The 24369-nt window shown below is 50.9% G+C and overlaps 2 protein-coding genes across 7 annotated transcripts in view; one reads left to right on the top strand and one right to left on the bottom strand.

Moving 5' to 3' along the window:
* Nucleotides 1–11659, top strand: part of SACM1L (SAC1 like phosphatidylinositide phosphatase) — a 56671-nt gene extending 45012 nt beyond the window's left edge. For all 3 annotated transcript variants that reach the window (XM_088028758.1, XM_028087022.2, XM_028087021.2), the window contains 7 exons: nt 1923–2061; nt 4029–4098; nt 4220–4292; nt 5013–5106; nt 5199–5291; nt 6162–6219; nt 9904–11659. In XM_088028758.1, coding sequence (XP_087884884.1) covers nt 1923–2061; nt 4029–4098; nt 4220–4292; nt 5013–5106; nt 5199–5291; nt 6162–6219; nt 9904–10040 — 664 coding nt within the window. In that variant the 3' untranslated portion in view covers nt 10041–11659. The remainder of the gene's footprint in view (nt 1–1922; nt 2062–4028; nt 4099–4219; nt 4293–5012; nt 5107–5198; nt 5292–6161; nt 6220–9903) is intronic.
* Nucleotides 11660–17890: 6231 nt separating this feature from the next.
* SLC6A20 (solute carrier family 6 member 20) overlaps nt 17891–24369 on the bottom strand; it is a 30454-nt gene continuing 23975 nt past the window's right edge. For all 4 annotated transcript variants that reach the window (XM_028087236.1, XM_088022225.1, XM_028087238.1 and 1 more), the window contains 4 exons: nt 23802–24006; nt 21884–22043; nt 19661–19826; nt 17891–18040 (listed from right to left, as the gene is read on the bottom strand). In XM_028087236.1, the coding sequence (XP_027943037.1) occupies nt 17891–18040; nt 19661–19826; nt 21884–22043; nt 23802–24006 (681 nt within the window). The remainder of the gene's footprint in view (nt 18041–19660; nt 19827–21883; nt 22044–23801; nt 24007–24369) is intronic.

Here is a 24369-nt window from a genome sequence, read left to right as displayed (position 1 = left end):
GTTTACTGTGTTACTTACCATGTTGGCTCACGGGTTTGCAGTTGCCTCTGCGCATGTCCATCTGTACTTACTTTAAAGCCAGAAGAAGTCATGTTGTTCTGCCTGCGTGTAGTTCTGACCCTGGCAACCCTCGGGCATTTTTTCATGTTAGTTACACAGTAACATAGTAGAACTTTTCCTCTAGGCATTTCTCAGTTTTTAGAAATATGTTTTATACATGTTAAGTAGTCAGCTACAGTTAGTTAAATCTGCTCTTTTTCTACGAGGTTTTGTCAGGAGCAGCTAGTGAAGGGGGATTGACATGCGTCATTATTGGGCTAGAGTGACACCGGCTGGACCTGGGACACTGTCAGAGGAGGGGGTCCTTGCGTTTGCCCATTAATTGCTGCCACACAAGAGTTTGAGAAAGGAGGATTGACCCCAGAATCTCTCTCCCTCCCCACCTGCTGTGTTCCCTGGGGACAGCGGAGCTGCACATGACCTCTCTGGACATGGTCCCCAGGGGTTTTTGGGGAAATGGAAAGCATTGGGGCTTTGGGGTATGACACATTTCATTTTGAAATTTGCTGCTTTTTTAAAAAAGATTTTTATTAGCACACGTGAGCACAAGCAGAGGGAGGGGCAGAGGGAGAGGGACAAGCAGACTCCCCGCTGAGCGTGGAGCCTGACTCAGGGCTCAGTCTCATGACCCTGAGATCAAGACCTGAGCGCAGGTCAAGGGTTGGACGCTTAACTGACTGAGCCACCCAGACGCCCCGAAATCTGTTTGCTTCTTATTAGCCATGTGACCCAAGGGCAAGTTAGTTACCTTCAAACCTTGGTTTCTCCATTTGTAAAGTGGAGATAATATTACTGCCTCATAGACTCAGTGTATAGTTGAAGAAATAACATTTGTAAAATACCTAGTATTTATTTTTTAAGTCCTCATGGGGTGCCAACGCCTGCATGCACACATACGTACACACACCAGCTCCAAACGAACCTCACCAACTGCATGAATCTCAGGTAGATATTTAGCCTCAACGCATTCTTCTGGGCTCTTAACTTTAAGGTCATGATTTTTATTTGGCCCATAGTAAATCTGTTGTGTTTCCCTGCCCATTTTGATTTTGGGGAGTGATTGCAATAAAATTACTATTCCCTGGCATTCACTGTGTGCTCTGTCCCATGCGCTCTGCTAAGCAATTTGTGCATTGTGCATGACTGGTGAAAAACTTAGGTTCGGAGAGATGAGGGTGATTACTTGAAGTTACGCAGCTAGTACATTACCTGAGGAGCTAAAGGCTCACCAACCAGTTGTTTGCTGCCGGGGCCCGTGCTCTTCCCTGCCACGCTGTGCGTTGTCCAGTTTTTGAGTTCATAGAATTAGCTGAGGAAATTGTTAAAAATTAACGAAACACAGGAACTGGTGACCATGGTTGGCTCCGGTGCGGACACCTGGGTGGTAAAGGGGAGAAAGGAAACCTGACTTTTCAAACAGTACCTTGTTGAACCTTATAAACTTCGTAGTATTTGCATATATTACCCATCTTAAGAAAGGTTTTCAAAAAGTTCTTAATGCGCAATTTCCAGCCCTTGCTTCAGAGACTCTTACTTGAATTTATCTCAAGGCCAGGTGTGTGTCCATTTTTAGCAAACAGCTCAGGGAATTCTGATACGGACAGTTGTAGGGCCCATGCTTCGAGAAATCTTGGTACACGGGACCATGATGAACAGCTGTGGCAGAGTGGGGCCTGCTTCTGGCCTCGCAGACTTCTCGTTGGCTCTCTGGTCATCCCATTCCCCTGGGCCACACACTTCCCATCGGACCTTTGAATGTGCCAGTTTCCCTAATGTTACCGACGGGGGCTGTGACACAAGAGGTGGTCGTCAGTGCATTGGCCTGACTGTGGTATGAGGGTGTTTATACAAATATGTTTTAGTTATTTTCTAGTGGACATGGCTGGCATGGTGGTGACGAGCCAGGAGGGCGTGTTCCGCAGCAACTGCATGGACTGTCTAGACAGAACCAATGTGATCCAGAGCCTGCTGGCCCGCCGCTCACTGCAGGCCCAGCTCCAGGTGCACACGCTTTGTCTGTTTTACGAAATCAGCAATAGGGGCCAAGATGAAAGAAGCTGCATCCTTGAAAACCTTAACAAAAAGCATTACAAAAGCAAATAACAGAAAACATTCACATTGCTCCCCACCCTAACCCAGCTTTTGTGTTTTTGTCTTTCCATCCGTGGGTGTGCACATCTCTATACCTATGGTCAGCGTGTGTGTATGCAGTTTGGGTGTTTTTTAAGATTTTATTTTTAAGTAATCTCTGCACCCATCGCGGGACTTGAACTCACAACCCTGAGATCAGGAGTTGCGTGTTCCACCGACTGAGCCAGCCAGACACCCCTTTACATAGTTTTTAATTTTGTCTTTTCCTCTAGCACTATACAGAGCCATAGTTGTTTTAAGAGTTGCACTAAGTTGCTACATTGTTGGCTTATAAACTGCACTGTAGAGACCAGATCTGCCTATGTTGTTATTAACTTGAATTCTTCCCTTTGGGTTAATTTCAAGAAGTGGAATGTACTGCGTTAAAGAGAATACGCTTTCCAAGAGGGTCATGGCAGTTTCCATTAACACCAGCGAGCATGATAAGTGAATCCATGTCATTGAACTCTTGCCAGCGTGAGGTGTTTTTATTTAAAACTTTTTTTCCTATTAGTAAAGAGTAGAACCTCAAGGTTGTTTTCATTTGCATCTCTCTTATTACTGGCAAGCGATAACTAACCTTTCAGGGAAGAAGTTTCTGACACAGCTTTGCTCTACCACTAAGATTGGGCTATTGAGAAAAATAGCTATAAATATTTTCTTGTGTTTATACTTAGAATTAAAAACGTAAAGCCCAGATTTCCAGATCACATTGGCATTTATCATGAGGGGCAAACAAAATGCATGCCAAATGGTTTCTTGCTTAAATGGTAACCTTTGTTTATGACAATTCAACTTTGTTTATGATAATTTTATGATACCAGGAAGGAATTATGGAAGTAAAACACCTCCTTTAAAACGAATTGCCCTTGAATCCTAAGTAACACAGGCCAAAGGAGCGGTTTCCCTGTTTGAGCGTCATGCTTTAGTTTGTATTGTACGGTGTCCTTCTCAATCTGATGGATTGACTTCAAGGTGTATTTTTTAATAGAAACAATACTAGCAAAAAAAACAAAACAGTAGTAGCAATGGTTGTTTCCAAGCCCGATAAACTAAAGCCTATTTAACTAGGTTCTGTAATCTATACTTAACTCTTCCATGTGCTGAATGTAGTGTTATAAAATCTAACCAACCTTCAGAGAGTCTTGGGGTGTCGGTGCCAGCTGGTGGGGCCTCCATTTGTGGCCCCCCACCCCCACCCCCCCAGCTAAGGGTCACCGAGAGCAGCCCCTGCACTGTCTGAGGTGGGAGTGCTGTTCTGGGGTAGAGAGAGTGCGCTGTCACCTGCGGTGCTCAGTGGCAGTGGGGGCTCTGAGGTGGTTGGGGTCCGAGATGAGGTCCAAGGCAGGGGCTCCTAATCTTTGCCCAGTGACCCCCAGAGGGGAGTCCACAGGGGGATTCAGCATGTCCAGGAGTCCTCTGAGATGATGTGCAAAGGGCGCGGTGTGTGCGCAATTTGTGGGGAGGTAGGCGTGTAGCATAGAGCGCAGGAGGGGTAGGGCTGGGGCTGAAGGAAGCCCGGGGACGCGAGTGGTGGGGAGGCTAAAGCGTGGAGGCAGTGGGAGGTTGGGGGGCAGCCGGGAAGGAGGAGGTGATGGCTGGGTCCCACCGCTGCTCTCCCTTCTGCCCCTCTGCTCCTGCGGGGCTGGGGTGCGGGGGGAGGAGTCCTCAGAGGGGGAGGCGTGGTGAGCTGCCCCCCCCCCCCCCCGCAGGCAAGGACCACGTCTCCCGCCTGCAGCCAGGAACCGTGTGATACCATGTGGGACTGTCTGCTTTTGGTCCTGAATCGCGTGTGCTGAAATCGGTTACACTCGAATATGGTGTGCTTCTTGTTCCAGAGACTGGGAGTTTTGCATGTGGGACAGAAGCTTGAAGAACAAAATGAATTTGAGAAGACTTACAAAAATGGTGGGTAATTTCCTCAGTAGAGGCAGAGTTACTCAAATGGTGAAATAAATTACTGTTTTGGATTTAGGAACTCTGGTTGTCACGTAAGTCGCTGTCTGTTGACTTTTCCTTGTTTTCACAGCCTGGGCTGACAATGCAAATGCTTGTGCCAAACAGTACGCGGGCACTGGCGCCTTGAAGACGGACTTTACCAGGCAAGCCATGCTTTTCAAGTAGCACTGCAGATATTCAGGTCTCCCGTCCCATCCGGATGCCCCGGGAGCTTTTGGGCCGCAGCAGAACCCCAGCCCCTGGCGCCTCGGGTCATAGCAGTCGAGTCAGGCTTGCTGGGAGGGGAGGCCTGGGCGCTGGAGGGTTCCTAGCCTCCCGGGGTGGTTGTGCCACGTGGGAGGTAGCCTCGGCCCCTCAGCCCCTCCCAGACCTCGCGGTGCACCTGGGTCACTGCGGTCCGGGGCGAGGCTGAGACCCTGAACCTCGGGGTAGCAGCCAGGTGATGCCTGTGCCGCGTTCCAGGACCGCACTGGTTAGTGAGCGGTCAATGCGTTGGGGATTGGTACAGATGTGGGTCTTTTTCTGCCGTAGAGACTCCCTGGGAGCAAACTACGCTTCCTAGTCTCTGCCGTGTTCTGGCCGCTTAACCTGGTCTGGGTGTTTCTCTTCACATTTCTTACCTTTGCCGCTGGCCCTGAGTGTTTTTCTCTTTGTGCCTACTTAGGTAATATTTTAGAAAAAGAATGCGTATTTCTTGGACCCGCTAGAGGATTCCTTTGTGAGGTGTCTCCTTTATACTTTCAGGGGTGATCTTTAAAATCTTTGTAACTCACTTATCTCCATACCACATACTTATTGGCCACAAAACTGTGGGAGAATTTAATATACGGGTCTGTAACTTGGAATTCACCTCTTTTAACCAGAACCGGGAAGCGAACTCAGCTGGGGCTGCTCGCGGATGGCTGGAACTCCCTGATACGGTATTACAGGAACAACTTTTCTGACGGCTTTCGGCAGGTGGGCTTGTATTTGGTGCTCATGTTTGGTCCTCGGGCGGTCCCATCATCACTCCGCATTGGGGAGTTACTAATTTCCTTCCTCTATTCTAGGACTCCATAGACTTGTTTCTTGGAAACTACTCAGTGGATGAATTAGAATCTCATAGTCCTTTAAGTGTTCCACGGGATTTGAAATTCCTGGCTGTAAGAAACCTTTCTGTTTTTCAAGCTTTTTTTTTTTTTTTTAAGATTGATTGATTGATTTTAGAGAGTGTGCAAGCGGCCGTGGGCAGGGGCAGAGGGAGAGAGAATCTCAAGCAGACTCCCTGCTGAGCACGACCCTGAGATCATGACCTGAGCCGAAATCAAGAGCTGGACACTTAACCGACTGCACCATGCAGGCGCCCCTGTTTTTCACGTTTTTAAAAGCATTATGTGTGGAGGTATAGATGGTGCCAACTCCTCTTGATTTAAAACTTTATACATTGTTCTGAATGGACCGTAAATACTTCGTTTCCCTGAGAAGACGAGGGAAAGGAGTAAAATAACTGGGGGGCGTTTGTTTTTTGTGACACTTCACTGTCGTTTTATATGAGAACGCGTGAGCAAAAGGGAGTGTGGAAAGTTTCTCGTTTCTGGAAGACTCGACTCCTGTCACAATCAGGGGTTGCTGGGGGCCAGCCTGTAACATGGAAGGCAGAGTGAGTTTTTGACACTTCTTTCCTTTTTGACTCCTCTGCTCACCAGACTTTGCAGGAGCCTTTCTGGGGTCTCATCCAGTGGGCAGAGTGTTCCCGAATGTTGCTGGCTGGGGTCCCGGCCTCTCATGCGGGCAGCCCCCTCCAGCACTCCCGTGTTTGGACCAGAGCCGTGCTTCCTCAGATGCTGTGACCTAACCAGTCTGAAAACTGGGGCAGCTGTGGTTGAACCCCCCAAATAATGATGTTTTGCTGGGAAAAGATATTTTGTATATTAGATTGTGGAAGGGTTTTATTCTTTTTCAAGTGCAACTGACTTCACAGCCATTGAGTAGCGTTCTTAAGTGATGGCTTGTCTCTCCATTTTTCTTTCCAGTTGCCTATTATCATGGTTGTTGCCTTCTCGATGTGCATTATCTGTTTGCTGATGGCCGGTAAGTCTGCCCTTCTCTCACAGACTCACACTGATCTCTGAGAATCTGGCACTTCCTTATCCAGCATCTTGAGATTGTGAGTCTGCTCGACACTTGATGTTTCCCCGTTAAATTTAGTGAGCAAAGTGAGTGGATGTGATTAGTCCTTAGATGTGACCGGAGGAAGAACATATACTGATAATTGTTTAGTTTTTTTACTTAAGATTTACACTTTTTTTTTTTTTTTCTTATCACCCAAGTAACACATAGGAATTACAGAAAATACAGTTAGGCAAGAAAGAAGAAAACATTATTTACCATCCTGTCTTCTAGAGATAAGCTAACTACTTTTAACATTTTGATGTTTTAATCTTTGTGTGTGTGATTTTTTTCACAAGTGAAAGATGTATTTTTTGTAATGTTTTCACTGAGCAATATAAGCATTTCCCTGTGTTCTTTATTTTTAATGGCTGCATTAAAATCCATTTATGGATATATAGTTTATTTAACCAACCACTTATTATTAGACAAATATTATTAATAGATTAATACACTCCTTATCATTAAATTTTAGTAGGTTGAGGGGCGCCTGGGTGGCACAAGTTACGCATCTGACTCTTGATTTCGGCTCAGGTCATGATCCCAGGGTCGGGAGATCAAGCCCTGTACCGGGCTCCGTGCTGAGCATGGAGCCTGCTTAAGATTCTCTTTCTCTCCCCATCTCTAAAAAAAAAAAAAATTTTTTTTTTTTTTTTTAGTAGATTGAGAGCAGAATTGCCTAATAAGAACTTGTGCTAACAAGGTCTTTACTGGTTTTCTGTTTTTCTCTCAGTCCTTTCCTGTGATACTAAGTTGATAAGCGTTTAGGATGAACGCATCTTCGTTCAGTACTCCTCGGTGCTGTGCGTTGGCTCGTATTGTGCACTCGGGACTGTCTGGTCTGAGCGCCCCCCCGCCCATCGGCAGGGCCCCCTTCCCGTGGGCCCCTCTCACCGTGACCCTTTGTTCTCCCACACAGACCTTACCCCCTTCTCCTCTCCACAGCCTTGTGTCCTGTTCTTACAGCACTTTGTCCTCTGACCGCATAAGCCCCTGGGGATCTCTTCTTCAGAGGTGGTGTGCGGCTCCAGGGTCCCCAGCTTCCCCAGTGTGCGTTTCTCTTTGTGAGCCATGATCTGCATACTCGTTTGTCTTTCCCACTGGATGGGAAACTCTTTGAGGGCAGAGACTGTGTCTTTCTCCGTTGTTTTGTCTCCTGTGTCTGGGATATAGTGAGCTCTCATTACAAGTTTGCTGAGCCAGGGACCCTTGCCCCCACCCCCCGCGCGCATTCTGGAGGGGAGACTCTGTAGGTACCTGTTGCTCTCTGTAATCCCCATACTCCCCTTGGGGTTCAGCACTGTAGACAGTCACCACGTAGGGGAGGGAGCCATCCTGTTACTCTCGGGCAGGAGTTAGCAGACGTTTTCTGTAAAGAGCAAGATAATAACTAGTTTAGACTTCCCAAATGGCATAGCATCTCTGTTGCACATTGTTTGTCTTTACAACTCTTGAAAAATGTAAAAACCATTCTTAGCTCAGAGTACAAAACAGGCGGAGGGCTCTGGAGCACAGGCGGAACCGTGTGGCGTAGCTCGGGTGCCAGTCCGGTTTGGGGGCAGGAAGAAGGAGGACCGGGCCAGCCAGCACGTGCCGCTCACGATTCCTCCGGGGCCCGCGCTCTTCGCTCCCTCGACTCTCTGACTGCCTTAAAACACTGCCTAGTGGGTGCCATTTTCTGGGACCCCATGTCCTGTGAAATTCGTTTCATCACTTTGTTCTGTGTTTCCCTGGCTTCCCTGTGGAACCTCCGGAGAGGCAGGCAAGTCAAGGCAGAGAGCTCGGCCTGAACAAATGGGACAGTTCCTTTGGGGGATGGTCCCCGGTTGGGCTTGTGAGGAACTGCGTTTCTTCTTTGTCCGAGAAGAATTTTAAAACCTCAAAGGTGTGAACATTCGCGATCACGTGAATTTGTCTGTGTTTTTGCGTACAAAGAGATTGACGCCGCGGATGGCAGCACCGCGTGTCAGTTCGTTGCCGTGAGATGATGAGCGCTGTGATGTGTGGATAGCGGAGTGTCGGATTTGTAGCCTGTACTTTGGGGTTTTAGAGAGTGGGGGGTGAGGCAGCGTGAACTCCCGACAGCCGACGAGGAAAGAGCGCGGAGCCTGCTGTTCTCCCGCTGTCCCCTCCTCCGTGTGGGGGGCCCTGTTGCAGGAGGGCAGAAGCACTCGGTTCAGCTGCGTGAGGAGTAGAACAAAGTAGATCTTCTCCCGCTGCTGCTAACCTTCACGAACTCTAGATGTTGCAAAAAAATGCCGATCGGGAGAGTTGTGTGAAGTAGATCATTAAAATATGTTCCTGAGTTTTGTTTTATACGCTTTCATACATAGCTTTTCTGAAGCATGTATGTTTTGTAAAGTTATTTTTTTTGTGTAGGCATTTTGATTGTGGCGAATGTGTTACTAATAGCTTCTTCTAATATGAAAGTACCTAATCTTAAAGTAAGTTAGTTATTTGTGTGATGTCACATAGAACAGTCAGATGGTTCTCATGCTGTGGCCTCTGGGCCAGTGGCGTCAGTGTTACCTGGGAACTTGTTAGAAATGCAGATTCTTGGGTCCCACCCGGACCTGCCGAGTCAGAATCTCCGGGGTTGCCCAGCAGCTGATGTCTTATCGAGCCCTGGAAAGGATTCTAATGCCAGCCAGAGTTCAAGAACCACTTGTTCAAACGTTAATTGAGAGGTTCTTGTATTTTTCCTGTAGATGTGCTGATAAACTTTGATGTTGTCAAGATTAAACTTTAAATTTTAATGTTTAAACACTAGACTTTAATGTTGCTAAGCAGCTGAAAGCTGGATCTGGGATCAATAAAATGATTTTTTTTTAAGGTCCCATTTATTCATTTGAGACAGAGAGAGAGAGCATGAGTGGGGGGAGGGACAGAGACAGAGGGAGAAGCAGGTTCCCCACTGAGCAGGGAGCCCGATGTGGGATTCAATTCCAGGACCCAGAGATCATGACACGAGCCAAAGGCAGATGCCCAACCATCTGAGTCACCCAGGCGCCCCTCAATAAAATGATTTTGCTGCTGAGCAGGGAGCCCGCTTCTCCCTCTGACCCTCTACCCTCTCGTGTTCTCTCTCTCTCATTCTCTCTCTTTCAAATAAATAAAATCTTTAAAAAAATGATTTTTATTTATCAACTCTTTTTTTTAAATTTTATTTATTTGAGAGAGAGAGCTTAAGCAGTGGGAAAGGGCTGAGGGAGAGGGAGAAGCAGACCCCCCACTGAGCAGGGAGCCTGACGTGGGGCTCAATCCCAGGACCCTGGGATCATGGCCTGAGCCGAAGGCAGACGCTTAACCGACTAAGCCACCCAGGTGCCCCTCAATAAAATGATTTTTATTTATCAACTCTTTGGTTTTTTAAATTTTTTTTCTATTTTTTTATTTTTAAAGATTATTTATTAGAGATCGCGTGAGAGAGAGCACAAGCTGGTGGGGGGGGAGAGGGAGAGGGAGAAGCAGAGACTCCCCGCTGAGCAGGGAGCCCGATGCGGGGCTCGATCCCAGGACCCTGGGATCATGGCCTGAGCCGAATGCAGACGCTTAACTGACTGAGCCACCCAGGTGCTCCAACTCTTTGTTTTTTAATATCAACAGGTGACACTTGGACAGAAACACTGGCCTATGTGTTCTTTTGGGGAGTTGCAAGCATTGGAACATTTTTCATTATTCTTTATAATGGTAAAGATTTTGTCGATGCTCCCAGATTGGTCCAGAAAGAAAAGATGGACTGAATTTGTGTCTGTGGAAAGCGGCTTGGCTTGGAAGATTCCATTATGCAGAACTGGAGTCTTTACTGACCCGCTTTCCACGTCAGCCCGAGGTCTTTCGAAAGCCTTTCTCCAGAAGCCTGCCCTCTGCTTCGTGTCGGGGGAGGAGGACCTGCAGTCGGCCCGGTGTTCCTGCCTTGACCATCTCTTCCCTACTGGGGGGCTCTCCTTATAATTGGAAGCTCTTCTGTAATTAAAAGGTCACCTGAATCCAGCTCCTGGAACAGAAGGAATCTATTCCTTGTCGATTTAATCAACTCTTGCAGAATAAGTAATATATTTAAGAACTCTAGCTTCTTTCCTTGTTTAAAATGGTAAAATTATTTTTCTAGCTCAGTTTCCTTATTGTCACTGTAGAAGCAGTTGCTGTTCGCAAGCCGACTGCCCCACACATCTTTGGACTTTTCTTAAGAGCTAAGTGATAAGCTAACGCACCTGTGTTGATGCTGCGTGAGTCTCTCGTAGACGTCAGGTAGTTAGCCGGAGAAGGGAGCCGGGTCTGGCGTTCTGTTGGGGTTTCCGTTGGGCTGCCTTCTGAGTTCAGCTTGAACTGGAGTGCAAAGAAGAAGTTCAGATAGGATTTATCTTTTTTAAAAGGTGTAAATGAAATCAAAGAATGTAAAGTCTGTGTCTTATGCTAAAGGTCCAAAGCTGCCTCTGTTTTAAGGATTTGCCGCAGCGTGGAAAAGACCCTCAGCTGGTCGGCTCCCCCCCCCCCAGCTGTGGTGTTCCCTTGGGGTTCATTCATCGAGCTGCGCGAGCCTTGGGGAGGCTCCACGCATGGCACCATCGACCCTTCTCCCTCTGTAAAGGTTTTTATTAGCTATCAATAAGTGTCTGAAATTTAGTGCTTCCCGGTAGTTAGAGTTCTCCAAATCAAGGACCAACTTCATTGTTAATTTATGTGCAAAAGCAAGCCTGAAAAATATGCTTTAGAAGCTGTGCATAGTTCTAATTATAAGTTGGACTGTATATTCAAACTGTAATTATGAAGTTTAAATATTAGAAAAGTGTTAGTATACTTGCCACTATTTTAAAACTGATTAAATACTGCTACAATATTTGTGTTGTGCTTGAAAATATGTACAGTTTTTTTCAATAGTGGTCCTTAAATATCTCTCAAAGCGCCTTTATTTCAACATGACTTTTTTTTTTCAACATTATTTTTTATAAACATTAGTTAAGAGTCGTTGCTTCTAGAAACTCGAAAGGAGAATAGCTGGAAGCCCTCTGTAGCTTAAAATCAGTCATTAAAACTCCCAGTAGGGTAAGTAATTAGAACTACCTGTTCTTAACATGTAAATAAGCATAATTTGTTCCAAAGATGAAATGTTTGAAACGTGGTTCATGTCTGCTGTAATATATTACTCAAGTGCTCCCGGGCATTTCATGTGAAGACCTGACTTCCACAACCACAGCAAAGACCAAGTGAGAGCCTCTCGTGTAGCTGTTCCGCAGCGGATGGCCTGAAGCTGTCTTGTTAGAACCTAAAGTGTCCGTGTTCAGAGCCCCGCCGTGCTGTGATTTCTAAATTCATGTACTGTACATCCGTAAGTGAAAATAAATGTCATACTCTTTTCTAACCACCGTTGGTATCATTCCTATACTTTGTCTTGAAAGGGATATGCTTTTTTTATTTTATAATTTTTTAAAAAGATTTTATTTGAGAGCACAAGCAGGGGGAGTGGGAGAGGGAGAAGCAGGCCTCCCGCCGAGCAGGGAGCCCGATGCGGGGCTCGATCCCAGGACCCCGGGGTCACGACCTGAGCCGAAGGCAGACCGGCTGAGCCACCCAGGCGCCCCTTTATTTTAGAATTTTAGAACTCACACAAAGCAGTGCAGGCAGGGGCTTTATAGAAAAGTAGTGTAAGTAAGCAAGAAAATTCATAGCTTCTGAAATCCTACTTTCCAGTTATCACTTGAGAAATTGTGTTCGTCTGTGTAATTATTTTTTAGTTAAAGATAAAACCAGGGAAATATTTAGTAAAGTGTGACGTCCATAAAAAGATGTCCCCTGCATCCCACCCATCCCCCCAAGTTAAGTTTTTCGTTATGATACAGGTCTCACCTTGGCAGAGGGACAGTGTTGCTTACTAGAAAGCAATCTCTCGGGCCAGGGAATGTGTCCGTGACAAGGTGGGGAAGCACCTGGGAGGCCTCCAGCCACGTGGAGGGGAGTGAGGTGAAAGTCCTTGGAGTTGGGATGTGGAGCCTGCCGTCCCCCTCGTGAGCCGAGCAGAGCCGCCTCAGGCTGTGTCGGGCCCGTCCCCGGGGTCGGCTCTCTGCATGGGCTCTAGCAACTTCCTTTCCTGCCCAGGCTGGTGAACATGAGCGGCTTCCTGCGAAGGGGTTTTCAGGAATTCTCTACCACCCACCCCTGTGACCTTCTGTCCTTCCCTCCGATACGCTAATCGGTGTTCTGTGCCTGGTAACCTCTAGCTCCTTCCTTCCATGGGGCGAAAAGAAAGGTTAATGACGCTCTGATCACCTGGTTATATATACTTCAGTACGAATGAGATACTAGGCCGCGTGTTACCCATGGCGTCTGTTTGTGCTCTTACTTGCAGCTCCAGAATGACAAAGCTTTGTCCCGTTGAGGATTCTGGGACCAGGGGGTGGGGGTGGGAGGGGTGGGGCCGGTCCCCAGAGGTATGTGACGCAGGTTCGTCAGTCCTGACAGACTAGGATGTTCTGTGGTGTCAGGACTGGAATCGGAGGTGCGCTGGGGGTGGCGGGGGAAGTGGCTTAAACAAACCAGGCTCTTGGGGTTTTATCATCCAAGAGTCCCGATGTCAGAAGAAAGTATCCCAATAAGGATATGTTATGGTAAGTTTTTAGAATTCCATGTCCGTTGCCCCGTGAGGCTCCCCAGCACGGCCGCTTGGCTCATGGAAGCCAGCAAGACCGAAATGCCAGTCTTTCTCATGACCTAATCTCGGAAGTGTCGCCCCATCATGTCTGCCGTTCTCTGTGGGTCCGAAACCAGTCAGTGGATCCAGCTCACGCAAGGGGAGGGGAGGGGCCACACGGGGGCATGAGCGCCAGGAGGTGGGCATCCCTGGGGCCATCTTAGAAGTCGGCCACCGCAGCCAGTGAGGAGCAAGACTCCGGGCTGGTGCCGCAGAGAGCCCGGTGGCCTCCTGCCAGGCGGTGCAGCTTAGGCCAGGACCGACGGCTTCTGGTAACCTAACTCTGCATGGCAAACTAGCCCCGCAGTGGCGCAGAACGGCGATAACCATTTCTGCTCAACAAAACCCTGCAGTCTGGGCAGGGCCTTGTGGGCATCGCTCATCCCTGCTGCACTTGGCACCGGCCAGGTGGCTCCGAGGCCGGGGCCCTCTGTCACCAGCCGCTTGCTCTCACCTGGGTGAGGGGTGGGCGGCAGGGGAGCGGGGAGAGAGAGGAAGTGGAAGCAGGAGGGGGTGGGGAGGCTGGAGGAGGAGACAGACACTGCAGTGTGCAAGGACCTCCCCACTGTTGGCTAGCTCTGGGCTCCCTGCCCTCCGGGGAAGGAGCGCTAGGGAAGAAGGCGCCTTGCCGTAGAAGCTCAGTACCGCGGCTCAGTCTAAAGCTTCGCCGCTTCCCTCCGTCCTGTGCTTTAGGGGCCCGTAACAGAATGGGGGCGATCAGGCCCTGCCCCTGCGGGGGCCCGTGTTCTTCCCAGGGCCACCCCTGCGTCCTCCCAGAGGGGTTAGCACAGGCCTTGCTTGCTCATCTTGCTTCACATTTCCCCGCACGCCTTACTAGGTCGAGTACATCCGTGTATCCCTAGACAGGTGTGTCACTGTGTGCACACTCAGCCTGGTGGTTCTCATCCGTGGTGGTGGTCCCAGCTGCCGTCCCTTCCTGCCAGTCTGTTTATAGTGAATGAATTTACGACAGTCTCCGTGTTCATCCGGACTTATAGATCACACTTCCCTTTTCATGCGCTCCGCTCTGAGGCTGATGGACATTTCGGTGGTTTCTGGTTGGTAGCTCTTGCACTCCATACGGCTGCGTGCCTTCCCCACGCCTCCTGGCTCACGTGGGAGTGTGTTTCTCCCTGTTCTCTGCCCGGTAGGAGGACGAGGAGCCAGAAATATACAAGGATAACATGAAATCATGTTCTGAATGGCTTGTGCCATTTATATGCCCAGTGGCTCCACGTGACTACCAACGCTCGGTATGCCAGACTTCCTAATTTTTTCATCGGTAGGTATAAAGTGGTATCTCATTCTGGCATTTCTCCAATCCCTGATGAGCCTGAGCATCTTTTCACCGTTCCTTTTTTGGTCATCGGTGTTCCCGTTCTGTGCCTTGTTGAGGTCTTTTGCCGGTTTCTGTTAGACTGTCTGTCCTTCTTGATTTGTTGTAAACTTCTTTGTATTCTAGAGAGTTGTTTGTTGGTTATATGTGTTACATAAATCTTCTCCCACAGATCATGCAGGGCAGGGCCCCCATGTCAAACCCTCAGTGGGATTCTGTTGCTCTTTGAAGAAAATCTAAGCCCCTTGCCTGGCCCACAAGGCCTTACTGACCTGACCCTGCCCACTCTTCCAAGCCCACCTCCGATCATTCCCCCCATTCCAACCACTGGCCTCCTTTCTGCTCTTTCTCACCTCAGGGCCTTTGCACGTGCTGTTGCCTCTGCCTAGACAGACATTCCGTCCTCAAAGCTCCTCCTCAACCACCTGACTGAAGCAGTATCCCTCTCACACCCTCCCTTGACCCATTTCTTGCCTTCTTAGAAACGATCGCAGCCTGTACTCATTTGTTACCCATGATCGTCACTCTTCCCTCCCAGAATGTAAGTGCCATGAAGGCCAGGGACCGTGTCCGTTCTGTTCAGCACCGTCCCTAGCACCTACCCTGGGACTGGTTTGTAATGCACCAGTTGGTGCTCTCATTGAAGGCTGATACTATGCAGGTGGGCCACAGTCAGGAAGAGGTGGTGCCTATGTCAGATACTGGTCAAGACATCCTGGTTAAGAATTTCCTATTTGTCAGTAACATTTTGGCCTTACAAGTGGATGTTTAAATCTGTTACTTATTTTTCTTCCCCTGACTAATGTCGAGTAGAAACTGATGGGGGGTGGTGGTTAATTCTCTGCCCCAGCTTTCCTGTCAAGTAGAACAGCCACAGATTAATCTTTCTACGGAATTCGGGCAGAGGTCGAACACAATAGTTTGCACACGCCCCCTCTGCTCCCAGGACGGTTGTAAGGGCACACTCACGCCTCCTGCGGTTTCTCGTGGCCAGAGAGAGACCCTGAAACGGGCAGGCTGCCCAGGACACCTCTCAGCGGGGTTGAGAAGATTCTGAGCTCACACCCTGTTTCACACCCAGCAAGGGAGACATAATTTTTCTGACTTTTCTTAGGGAATCTAACCGTCACGTGAGGGTCTTTGTACACCGCATCAGTGTGGCTTCGCTGGCTCTGTGCGGGAGACATGGGGAAGGTGACAGAAACAAGACGTTGGGTGGATCCTCCTTTATTTGCCATGTTTTGCGAATCAGCTCCTCTGTTTACATAATGAAGGGAAATCTTGTGTGAAGAGAGAGCTCTTAAAACCACAGCCAGTGTAGGGTTTTATTTATGAGGACAATTGCTAAAAACCCAGCTGTTTCCCTCCCTGATTGCGTAGAGCAAAGCCAAGGGCCATTATGTCTCCAGCATTAATAGAAAGCTCCCTGGAGCCCGCGATCTGGCCGTGGCATCCTGGTGACTCTTACGTGGACGGGGACGGAGCGTCCCTTTTCTCCCTCCAGCCCTCTGGGAGGAGGGTGGACGAACACCAGATGACCACGTTCGTGCAGTACCTAGAAAACGGCCAACCAAGGATTTTTTGAGACGGGACTTAACTACGGGTTCAAGAGGATGCTTGAGAACTATTCTGCTCTTCATGAAGTTCACAGAAACCAGAATAAAACTGAATCAAAACCTGAGGCCTTTTCATCTCGAGCACATTATTCTAGGACAGCGTGACTTCACCTGTCCGACTTTGGGGCGCAAAATTTATTCTGCAGAAGTGGCTTTTCCATACAATTGAAGGGCTCAAAAATGCTTTCAAACGTTTCAAGGTCATTTTTGATGTAAATATTCCTAAATGCACGACATGTTGTGGGGCCCTGGCCCTCGGGTTTGGCTGGCTCCGGGCGGGGCCTGGGTGGGCACGGGGATATGTCAAGGCTCGCTCACAGGTGGTTCGGATGGGCGGCCAGGGGGTAGAAGCAGTGACACACAGTAACTGAATACAGGAACGAGTTAGGGCAGTGTTGGCCTCCACGGTCCTGAGGATGCTTGGCATTTGGGGCTGATAACCCTGCTGATGCCGGACCCCAGGAGGGGCGGCCAGGGTTGTTAAGACCGTGACCATGCCTGTGGGCTCAGGGCAGGGGGTCCTCTCTGTAGGGATTCAGGAGCCGTGTATTTGACATTGAGTGTGCCCAACTCCTCAAGCCCTGGTGGGTAAGGTTTGTCGACACTAAACCCTCTGATGAGAAATCAGAGGACTGGGTATTTGTGGTTAGTAAATGCTGGTGCACACATTTTAAAGGCAAGCAACCTTTTTATAACTGGCCGTGAGGTGGAGCTGCAAAATCTTGATAAGATGGCTATAAAAAAAGGCAGAAGTCCTTCCTAACGCCTATTTTTGTTATATAGGACACTTAGATCATGAAAACGAAGTAGAGGAAAAAAAAAAACAACCCTCCAACTGATGTCCCACATGAGTGTCTTCGAAGATGTTTGTACAAATCTACCCAAAGAAACTTCCCTGAATCCTGTATGTCGAGGAAGCACGGAATGTTAGGGCAGGAAGGGGCCGGATCCGCTTGGGGATGACCTTGACCTACTTATTGTGGTTAAAAAAAGACAGGAGACGTGGGCACGGTGCACTGACGCTGTATCATAAATACGGTGTCTTCAGTTACAAGAGGCTCTGTTTGAGTTATATACACTCTAGAAAACTTATGTACAAATAATTTAAAATCGATTGTAAGTGATGTTCATGGTCTTTGCTCTAATGAGTTGGCCACCATGTCCAAATAGGACACCTTCTATGGGAAAGTTGGATTTACTTTCACCCTGGACGTGGCTCTGGCATCTTTTCCAACACCCCGGGGTAGGGGCTGTCTGCACGGACTGCTCAGGTGGTTTGGAGTTGCGTGCTGTAATTGGGGGGACCGGGCCTGGACCCACTGTGAGAGATCTCAGATCACAGAAGTGACCCCCTTCGTGGACCCCAACAAAGGCCTCCCTTCTGCGTGGCCAGTCATGTTAGTGAAGAACACAGCAGTTGCATATTCACTATGACTCAAAAAAAAAAAAAGACTTGATTTCACACCAGTGACATTCAGATCTGTCATCTCAGGCACTTGAAAAAACCTCCTTTCCAACCGATCTAAAAAAACAATTGCCCTCTGATATTTTGGGATTTCTTCAGAAGGAAAAGACCACTTAAATTTTATTCCATAAAAATTATAGTCAAATTTCAGCTCACAGTGTGTCTTAATCCTAGGACTTGCCTAGAGTCAAGAAAGCAATTGTCTTCAAGACTGGCCTTGAAAAGCCCGTGTCTCTGGTGACAAGGAGGCAGCACCGTGTGACCTTGGGGGGACGCAGAGGGGAGCAGGGGCCACTCGGCGGGGGGTGGGTGTGGGTCCTCCCGAGGGAGCCTTCTTCCTCCACAATTCTTCTTGATGGACTCAGGAAGACGACGGGCTGAGTACTTCTGGAGCAAATATTTTTACAAGCAGCTAAAGGAGATGCCACCTGTAAATCGTAGCTGCAGGGCAGGGAGCAGCTGACCACGGTCTCTGAGAAGCCCAGTCCTCAGGCCACGGGGGGCGTGTCCCCCCTCTTGAGGCAGCGCATGATGAAAGTCCCCAGGGCCACCAGGGGGATGCACATGATGGAGGAGGCCACCAGCAGCCCGATGACGGCCAGGGCGTATGGGGGGTAATCCTTGGTCACAAGCTGACCCTGAAAGGAGAAACTGAGGGTCAGCAGGAGGGGCTGCTGCAGGCTGAGCTTGGCTTGGCAGAGAGGCTGTGTGCAGTGGGGTTGTCTGGGGCCCCGTGGCTCTGCCGCTCACTAGCAAGTGTGCTGGGCAGACTGGTCCCCCTTGCCTTCTTTCTCTTCCGTACACCTCACCCATCGTGCATACAGCCACTATTTTGGCACTACCCCTGTAGAGTCACCCCAAGAATAATCAAGGGCCTTCCACTTGAGGGACCGTTCGGGGCCCCTACATGGAAGGGGGCTAACCTTAGCCCAGTGCTGTCCAACAGAACCTTCTGTGAGGGTAGAAATGTTCCATATCGGTGTTGTCCAACATGGCAGCCACAGACACAGGGCGCTACTGAGCGCTTGAAATGTGGCCAGTGAGAGTGAAGAACTGAATTTTAATTTTGATTGAGTTGTAATGAATTTAAGTGTGAATCACCCCATGTGGCTGTTGGCTACCATCTTGAACGGCACAGCCCTAGTCAGAAGTCTTGATGAACCTCTGGATTTAGTTGCTGGATGTTTCCCTGAATGCACACGCATTAAAGCTGATGAGAAATGAGGCCAAAAAGCCCATAAAGGTCACCTCTCCAGGAGGGAGCCACGGAACAGCTACATCCGGGGGAAGCGGGTGTTTGCTGTCAACCAAGCATGGTTTGTAAACCAAAACGCTGCTTAGAGTGTGGTGTGGGAAACCAGCCCACAGACTTTTGGTTGCTCGTCTCGTCTCTTGTTTTGTTCTGTCCTGACCAGTGCAGAAAGTGGGGAGGGGCGGGGTGACATTTAGAAGCTGTTGGAGCAATTCGACAGCTTCATCTTGTGTCTGTTGAATATAATAAGTGATTGGAGCTTGTATTCTATAGATCTTTTTCTCATTTCACTTTTCAAGTGGTTCCCTGTCCTTGCATCTTACAAAAGTATCAGGCTGCTATGGATTGGGGAAGACTCCCCGGTCCCCCGGCCACGGCTGGAGAGGCCCAGCCGCCGGAACCAGGGGTGGGGGCGCCTTTGGCCGCCATCGGTCACGTTCGCTATGAAAGCGCGTCTGTGTAGGGGACAGCCCGGGCTGGCTGTTCAGACTCTGACACACTGTCCTGCTGCCCTGAGCGAGCCTGTTCTGTTCCAGCCGCACGCGGAGCCGGGCTCTGCCGGGATGTGGCACCCCGCTGCTAACGGGGTCCCCTCAGGCCCCTGCGGTGTCCCTTCCAGGGCTCAGGGGCCCGGCCCTCCAGGCTCGCTCGGCCTCCCCCGAGGAGGCCCAGTGGACAGAGCTCAGAGGGCCTGGGGCAGCGGCGGCGGAGGAGGAGGAGAGTGCTGCCGGGGCTGGGAACCAGCGCCGTGCAGGGGACCTTCTCCCGGCCTCCCAGAAAGGCCCCCTGGGAAGTTCTGGAGGGAATCCTACCCACTTTCCTGGAGCACCTGTAGAAAAACCAGAGCTCACTTCTGCTCTCCTGGGCTGAGTGTTTTTCAGTACCTGGGTGATGTTTCCGTGTCGTGACAAATAACCTGCCCACACCAGGGAAATGGGTCTTTGGTTTCAGCAAACGTAAAGCCGGGGCTTGAGAGCGAGCCCGGGGGCCCTGAGACGGAGGGTACCTGGGAGGCGTCCCAGGCTTGGTACTGCAGGGTCCCCGTGAGGATGTAGTCACTCAGGTAGAAGACAAAGAGGCTGATGATGAGCAGCGGGCTCACGCCGGCCCACATGGCCTTCCAGTACCAGTTCAGGGCGCGGCCAGTCATGGCCTTGAGGTCACTTTCAAATCTATTTGGAAAATGGGGAGAAAGTGGATTATCCATGCTGTTGGGGCAAGGGGGGCCCGGCTTTCATATCCATTTGCTGAGGAAGATTCTGTTCTGCGCACCACCGACGATCACGTCTCCGGGGTCCCTCTCTGATGCCTTCTGGGGAGAGGGTGTGCGGGGTGGGGAGCGGAGAGGGGCTGAGGCCGCCACAAAGCAGGGCAGCAAACCAGCGGGCCGCTCTCCATGGCGCTAGAAGTGGGCAGGGAGGGGGGCGGGGCGGGTTGAGGCGAGATGGTCACCAGCTGCAGCCACGGCCACTTGCCACACTTGGGCCTGGGGCTTGTCCCACAGAAGCCTGCAGACCTCCAGCTGCTGCTGACCTGGCTGGACCCCGGGTTCCGGGCCACGAAGGCTCCTGTGCCACTTTCCCGGATAGAGAAAAGTGGGGAGAGCTAGCCGGCTGCCGAAGAAAAGGGTGACGTGGCACTGTTGCTCGGCGGTCACTAGATGGCGCTGTCCCCTGGGCCAGCAGAGGGTCTGCCCTCTCCCGGCCATTCCCGGATCCTGCCCCTTACATTACAAACTCTGCCGGACACCGTGGGTTTCTCCCTCCCTCCGGCCCTCACCGCTTAGCACCACCCCTTTGCATGGTCTTGTGTCCCTTCTCCAGCACCTCCCCTGGGCCCTGGCACCTCCCTGGTCCTCTTTCCTCAACCTCTTTTCCTGGGAAACACCTACCGTCGCAGGGGACCGATCTGTTTCTCCCTCTAGACTGCCATTTCCTAGGTGACCGACTTGTCCCGTTGACCCAGGACGTCCCCAGGGTTAGCACCGCATGTCCCCCATCCCGGGAAACCCCTTGGTCCCAAGGAAACAGGGAGAATGAGTCACTCTAACCCGAATGTCTTCGATAGGTAGCAAATGGGAGAGATGGATACAAAAGAAGTCTTTCTTGACCGAAAACGTTTTGGAAATGCTACACATTATACCCCTCTTTGAGATTCACAACGGTCTTCAAGGCTCCAAGAAGTCCTATAGGAAAGAAATGTTGGTTTTGTTTAACTTATGATGTCCCGAAATTATGTGATCACGGAAGTCCCTTGGTGTGACAGGGGACCCCAGAGCTTCCAGGGACACGGTGGGAAACGTGGCTCAACGGGTCTGGTTTCTAGAGTCATGGCTGGTCCTCTCCACTCCCACCACCCTCCAAACCAGGTGGGAGGATCAGAAAAGACTGGGGGCTGGGGGGCAGCACGGACACACCTTTGTAATCGGCTCACCTCTGAGCAGTGCTTCCCACAAGTGTAATGTGCCTTGGGCCCCTCCCATGTTAGAAGGTAGGATCTGAGTCAGTGGGCCTGGGCGGCCCGAGATCCCCCCGCATTTTCAACAAGCTCCCTGATGATGCTGAGGCTGCTACTCTGGGACCACACCCAGGGCAGCAAGGCTCTCTAGACCAGTGGTTCTCAGACTGAGCTCCCCGGACTCCCCCGGCAACTCCTTAGCAACGTGAGTCCCTGGACCAGTCTCGGCACCTATGTAATCAGAGCCCTGGGGTGAGGCCCAGCGGTCAGTGTCGGAACCGGCCCTTCACGCTCAAGTTTGGAAGCCGCTCTAGACCCCTGGTCTCAGCCCAGCAGCACACTGCATCATCTGGGGGAGATTTAAAACATTCCAGTGCTGTATCATGCCCGGGGATCAAGAACCTGACATCTTGAATTTGCCACATTTTCTAGGGTGTATCAACTGGACTTTGGTCAGCATGTTCGAAAAATACTGATGTTTACCGATGATCAGAGTGTCTAGTGCCTGGAGGCACGGTTCCCTGCCCCAGTGAGCCGCTGCAGGGTCAACAGGCGAACATCCCACAATAAAAAGTTAAAATATAGAAAGCGGAGAGAGGAGATGCTGGTTGAAGTTGGGAACGACGCAGAGAATTAGCTGGGCAAAGGGAAAAGCAGACGCCAAGCTGGAAGAGAAAAGTGAAGTGCATGTACGAAGGGGCCGCTTTCTTTGTGGGGTGTCGCTTTCGTGGGCATGTCCCCCCAGCAGGTGTCAGGGGCGGGGCCTCCTCACCTCCGCAGCCCGTACACGTAACACACGGCGATGGTCTCCACCAGGACGATGAGCAGCAGGGACAGTGTGGCAGCGTATTCATTAAATATGTCGAACCAGTAGTTGCCGGCCTCCATGGTGAACACCAGGCCGATGACACAGTTGACGAAGCACACCAGACCTGGGGCCACAAGACCACACGCTCACCTGCCTGAGACGCCCACCCATTCAGCCAGTTTCCTGTGCCCCAGTGGAGCCACAGACCCCAAGGGGACGCGGCCACGGACTGGCCTTTCTGCCTGTGTATGCCACAGGTGTGTGTGTTCAGGGGGCAACAGTGGTGTCCCAAGGAGTGTGTGTCTGCACAAGTCACTGATGTTAATTCAGGGAGCTGTCCTGCAGGGGGCGTCAAGCTCAGTGGAAAAGAGAAAGTTGTGGGCACTGCTGTCTGGGGGAAGTGGGGGGGGGTCCCACCCTGCCTGTGGGTCTGGTGATGCTGTTTACCCCAACAACTCAGCCTCTGAGCTTATGGGAGGTGAATCGGGGCACCCATCTCAGGACCTCCTAGGGAGGACTCACGTCTGGCCAGAAGAGGGGGCAGGGAGGGGAGGGGAAGACAGGAATGTTCACCCAGCTCCCACTATACATGCCCCTGGCATGTGTCATGCATTTGGCTCCAATAGCCTGGGGAGCCCCCTTTCACAGACGGGAAACCCAAGGCTCAGAGAGGAACTTTCCCAACATCCCACAGCATGGAAGTGGTGGAGTCGGGGTTCAGACGGAGGCCCTTCTGCCTCCAGAGCCCAGGTTCCTGTCCCAGTCTCCACTGGCTGACTCCTCCAGGGACCCCACAAAGTATTTGACTCTCAAGCTCCCGCCTGCCCCTCCCACCGCCACACCATGTCGCCAAGCCCCCGTGCCATCTTGCGGGGACACACCAGGAGAAGGGGCCACGTGCTGGCTGGGAGCTAACAGCACACATCATGCAACTACAGAGACCAGGGGCGAGGAGCAATGCTCAGTGCTCGAGGGCGCTGACAAAGGGTGAGCAGCTCTACCTGGCTGGCAGGACTTTAAGGGGATGGGATGGGAGCTGGGTGGGATTCGGGCTGGGAGAAGGGACGTTGTAGATGTGGTGGGATGGCGTCATCGTGGGGCAGGGGTCGGGGCCGTTGGGTCCCCCAGACACCGCCAGGTAGGATGATGGAGCAGATGGATGGTGGCATGAAGCAGGGAGAGGGGTGGTTAGAAATACAGGTTCCTTCCCTAGCAACCCAAATGCCCCCCGGCGTGCGTGGTCTTATAGGGAATCTTTTATCACGCAGGCGGGAAAGGGACAGACCGACGGCCGCTGGCAACAACGGGGTGGACCGCCCAGAGTTTGGTGAAGACAAGAGACACAAAGAGCACAAACGGTGTGATTTCATTTATATGAAATTAAAGAGTGGGAAAAACAATCCTAAAGTGGTAGCAGTCAGAGAGAGGTGGCTTCTGGGGTTGGGGGCATACTGACTGGGAAGGGGTGGGGAGGGGCTCTCGGGGGTGCTGGAAATGCTCCGCATCTTGACTTCGGTGGTGGTGACTTGGGTGGAAACATGTAAAAATCATTGAGATCGTGTTTAAGAAATGTACATGTTATAATTGTTATACTTCGTTTGAAACAAAGACCCAGGCAGATTCGCTCCTAGCCTGAAGAGTTTTGAGCACCATGTTGGTGGGTTTGGCCTTCCCCAAGCCTGGGGTGGCCACTGGGCTTCCCCGTGATGGAGAACCAGAGGCACGGGCGAATCACGTGCACCAGGTCCCAGATGGCCCCGAGGAGGAGACCACGGCAGGCCCGCCGGGAGGTGGCCACCTTGACGAGCACACAGCTCATCTGCTTGCGCCCCAGGCCCGGCCGTCCCCGAGCCCCACCTCCCCCATGGATGGGCCCACTCACCGGAGATGGCCTCCTTGGGCAGGTGGCTGGAGATGACCTTGTTGTCGGTCAGAGGCGTGAGGATGGCCGCCGTGTTCCCCAGCATGCTCCCAATGCCCAGCATCAGCAGCATGAAGAAGTAGAGCGCAGACCACAGCTGGGACACCTCCATGTTTTTAATGGCCTCGGTATAGACGATGAAAGACAGGCCAGTGCCCTGGACCGCCTGCCCGTGGTAGGAAGACAGCAGTTACACCCCCAAGGGGCTTGGGACTCCTTAAGCACACTCGATGCGAAGCAACTTGGGGGACCTGGGAGGTGGCCAGGGGAAGCCACATGCTGAGGCTGGGTTTGCCATCCGCACACCGGCCCCTCGGGCTTAGTGGGGCTCGGTAGAAATGTGAGCCGTCAGGAGCCCGTATTTGCAAAGTGTGAGGAGACATTTCAGTCATTTCGGAACACTAAGCTCCCCTCTCTGGCTCCGACTCACATCCACTCTGGACGAAATACAGTCAAACAAGGTTTGGGTAATTTGTTTCCAGTATCATGACCACCGAGGCGTTCTGAGGCCTCAGTGGCTGGGAGGCGA

The sequence above is a fragment of the Eumetopias jubatus genome, unplaced genomic scaffold (genome assembly GCF_037043125.1).
Source record: "Eumetopias jubatus isolate StellerSeaLion01/CBP00866 unplaced genomic scaffold, mEumJub1_p1.0 scaffold_1, whole genome shotgun sequence".
NCBI classification, from domain to species: domain Eukaryota; kingdom Metazoa; phylum Chordata; class Mammalia; order Carnivora; family Otariidae; genus Eumetopias; species Eumetopias jubatus.
The sequence above is the reverse complement of the archived record's forward strand: the minus strand, read 5'-3'. Positions and strand labels throughout refer to the sequence as shown.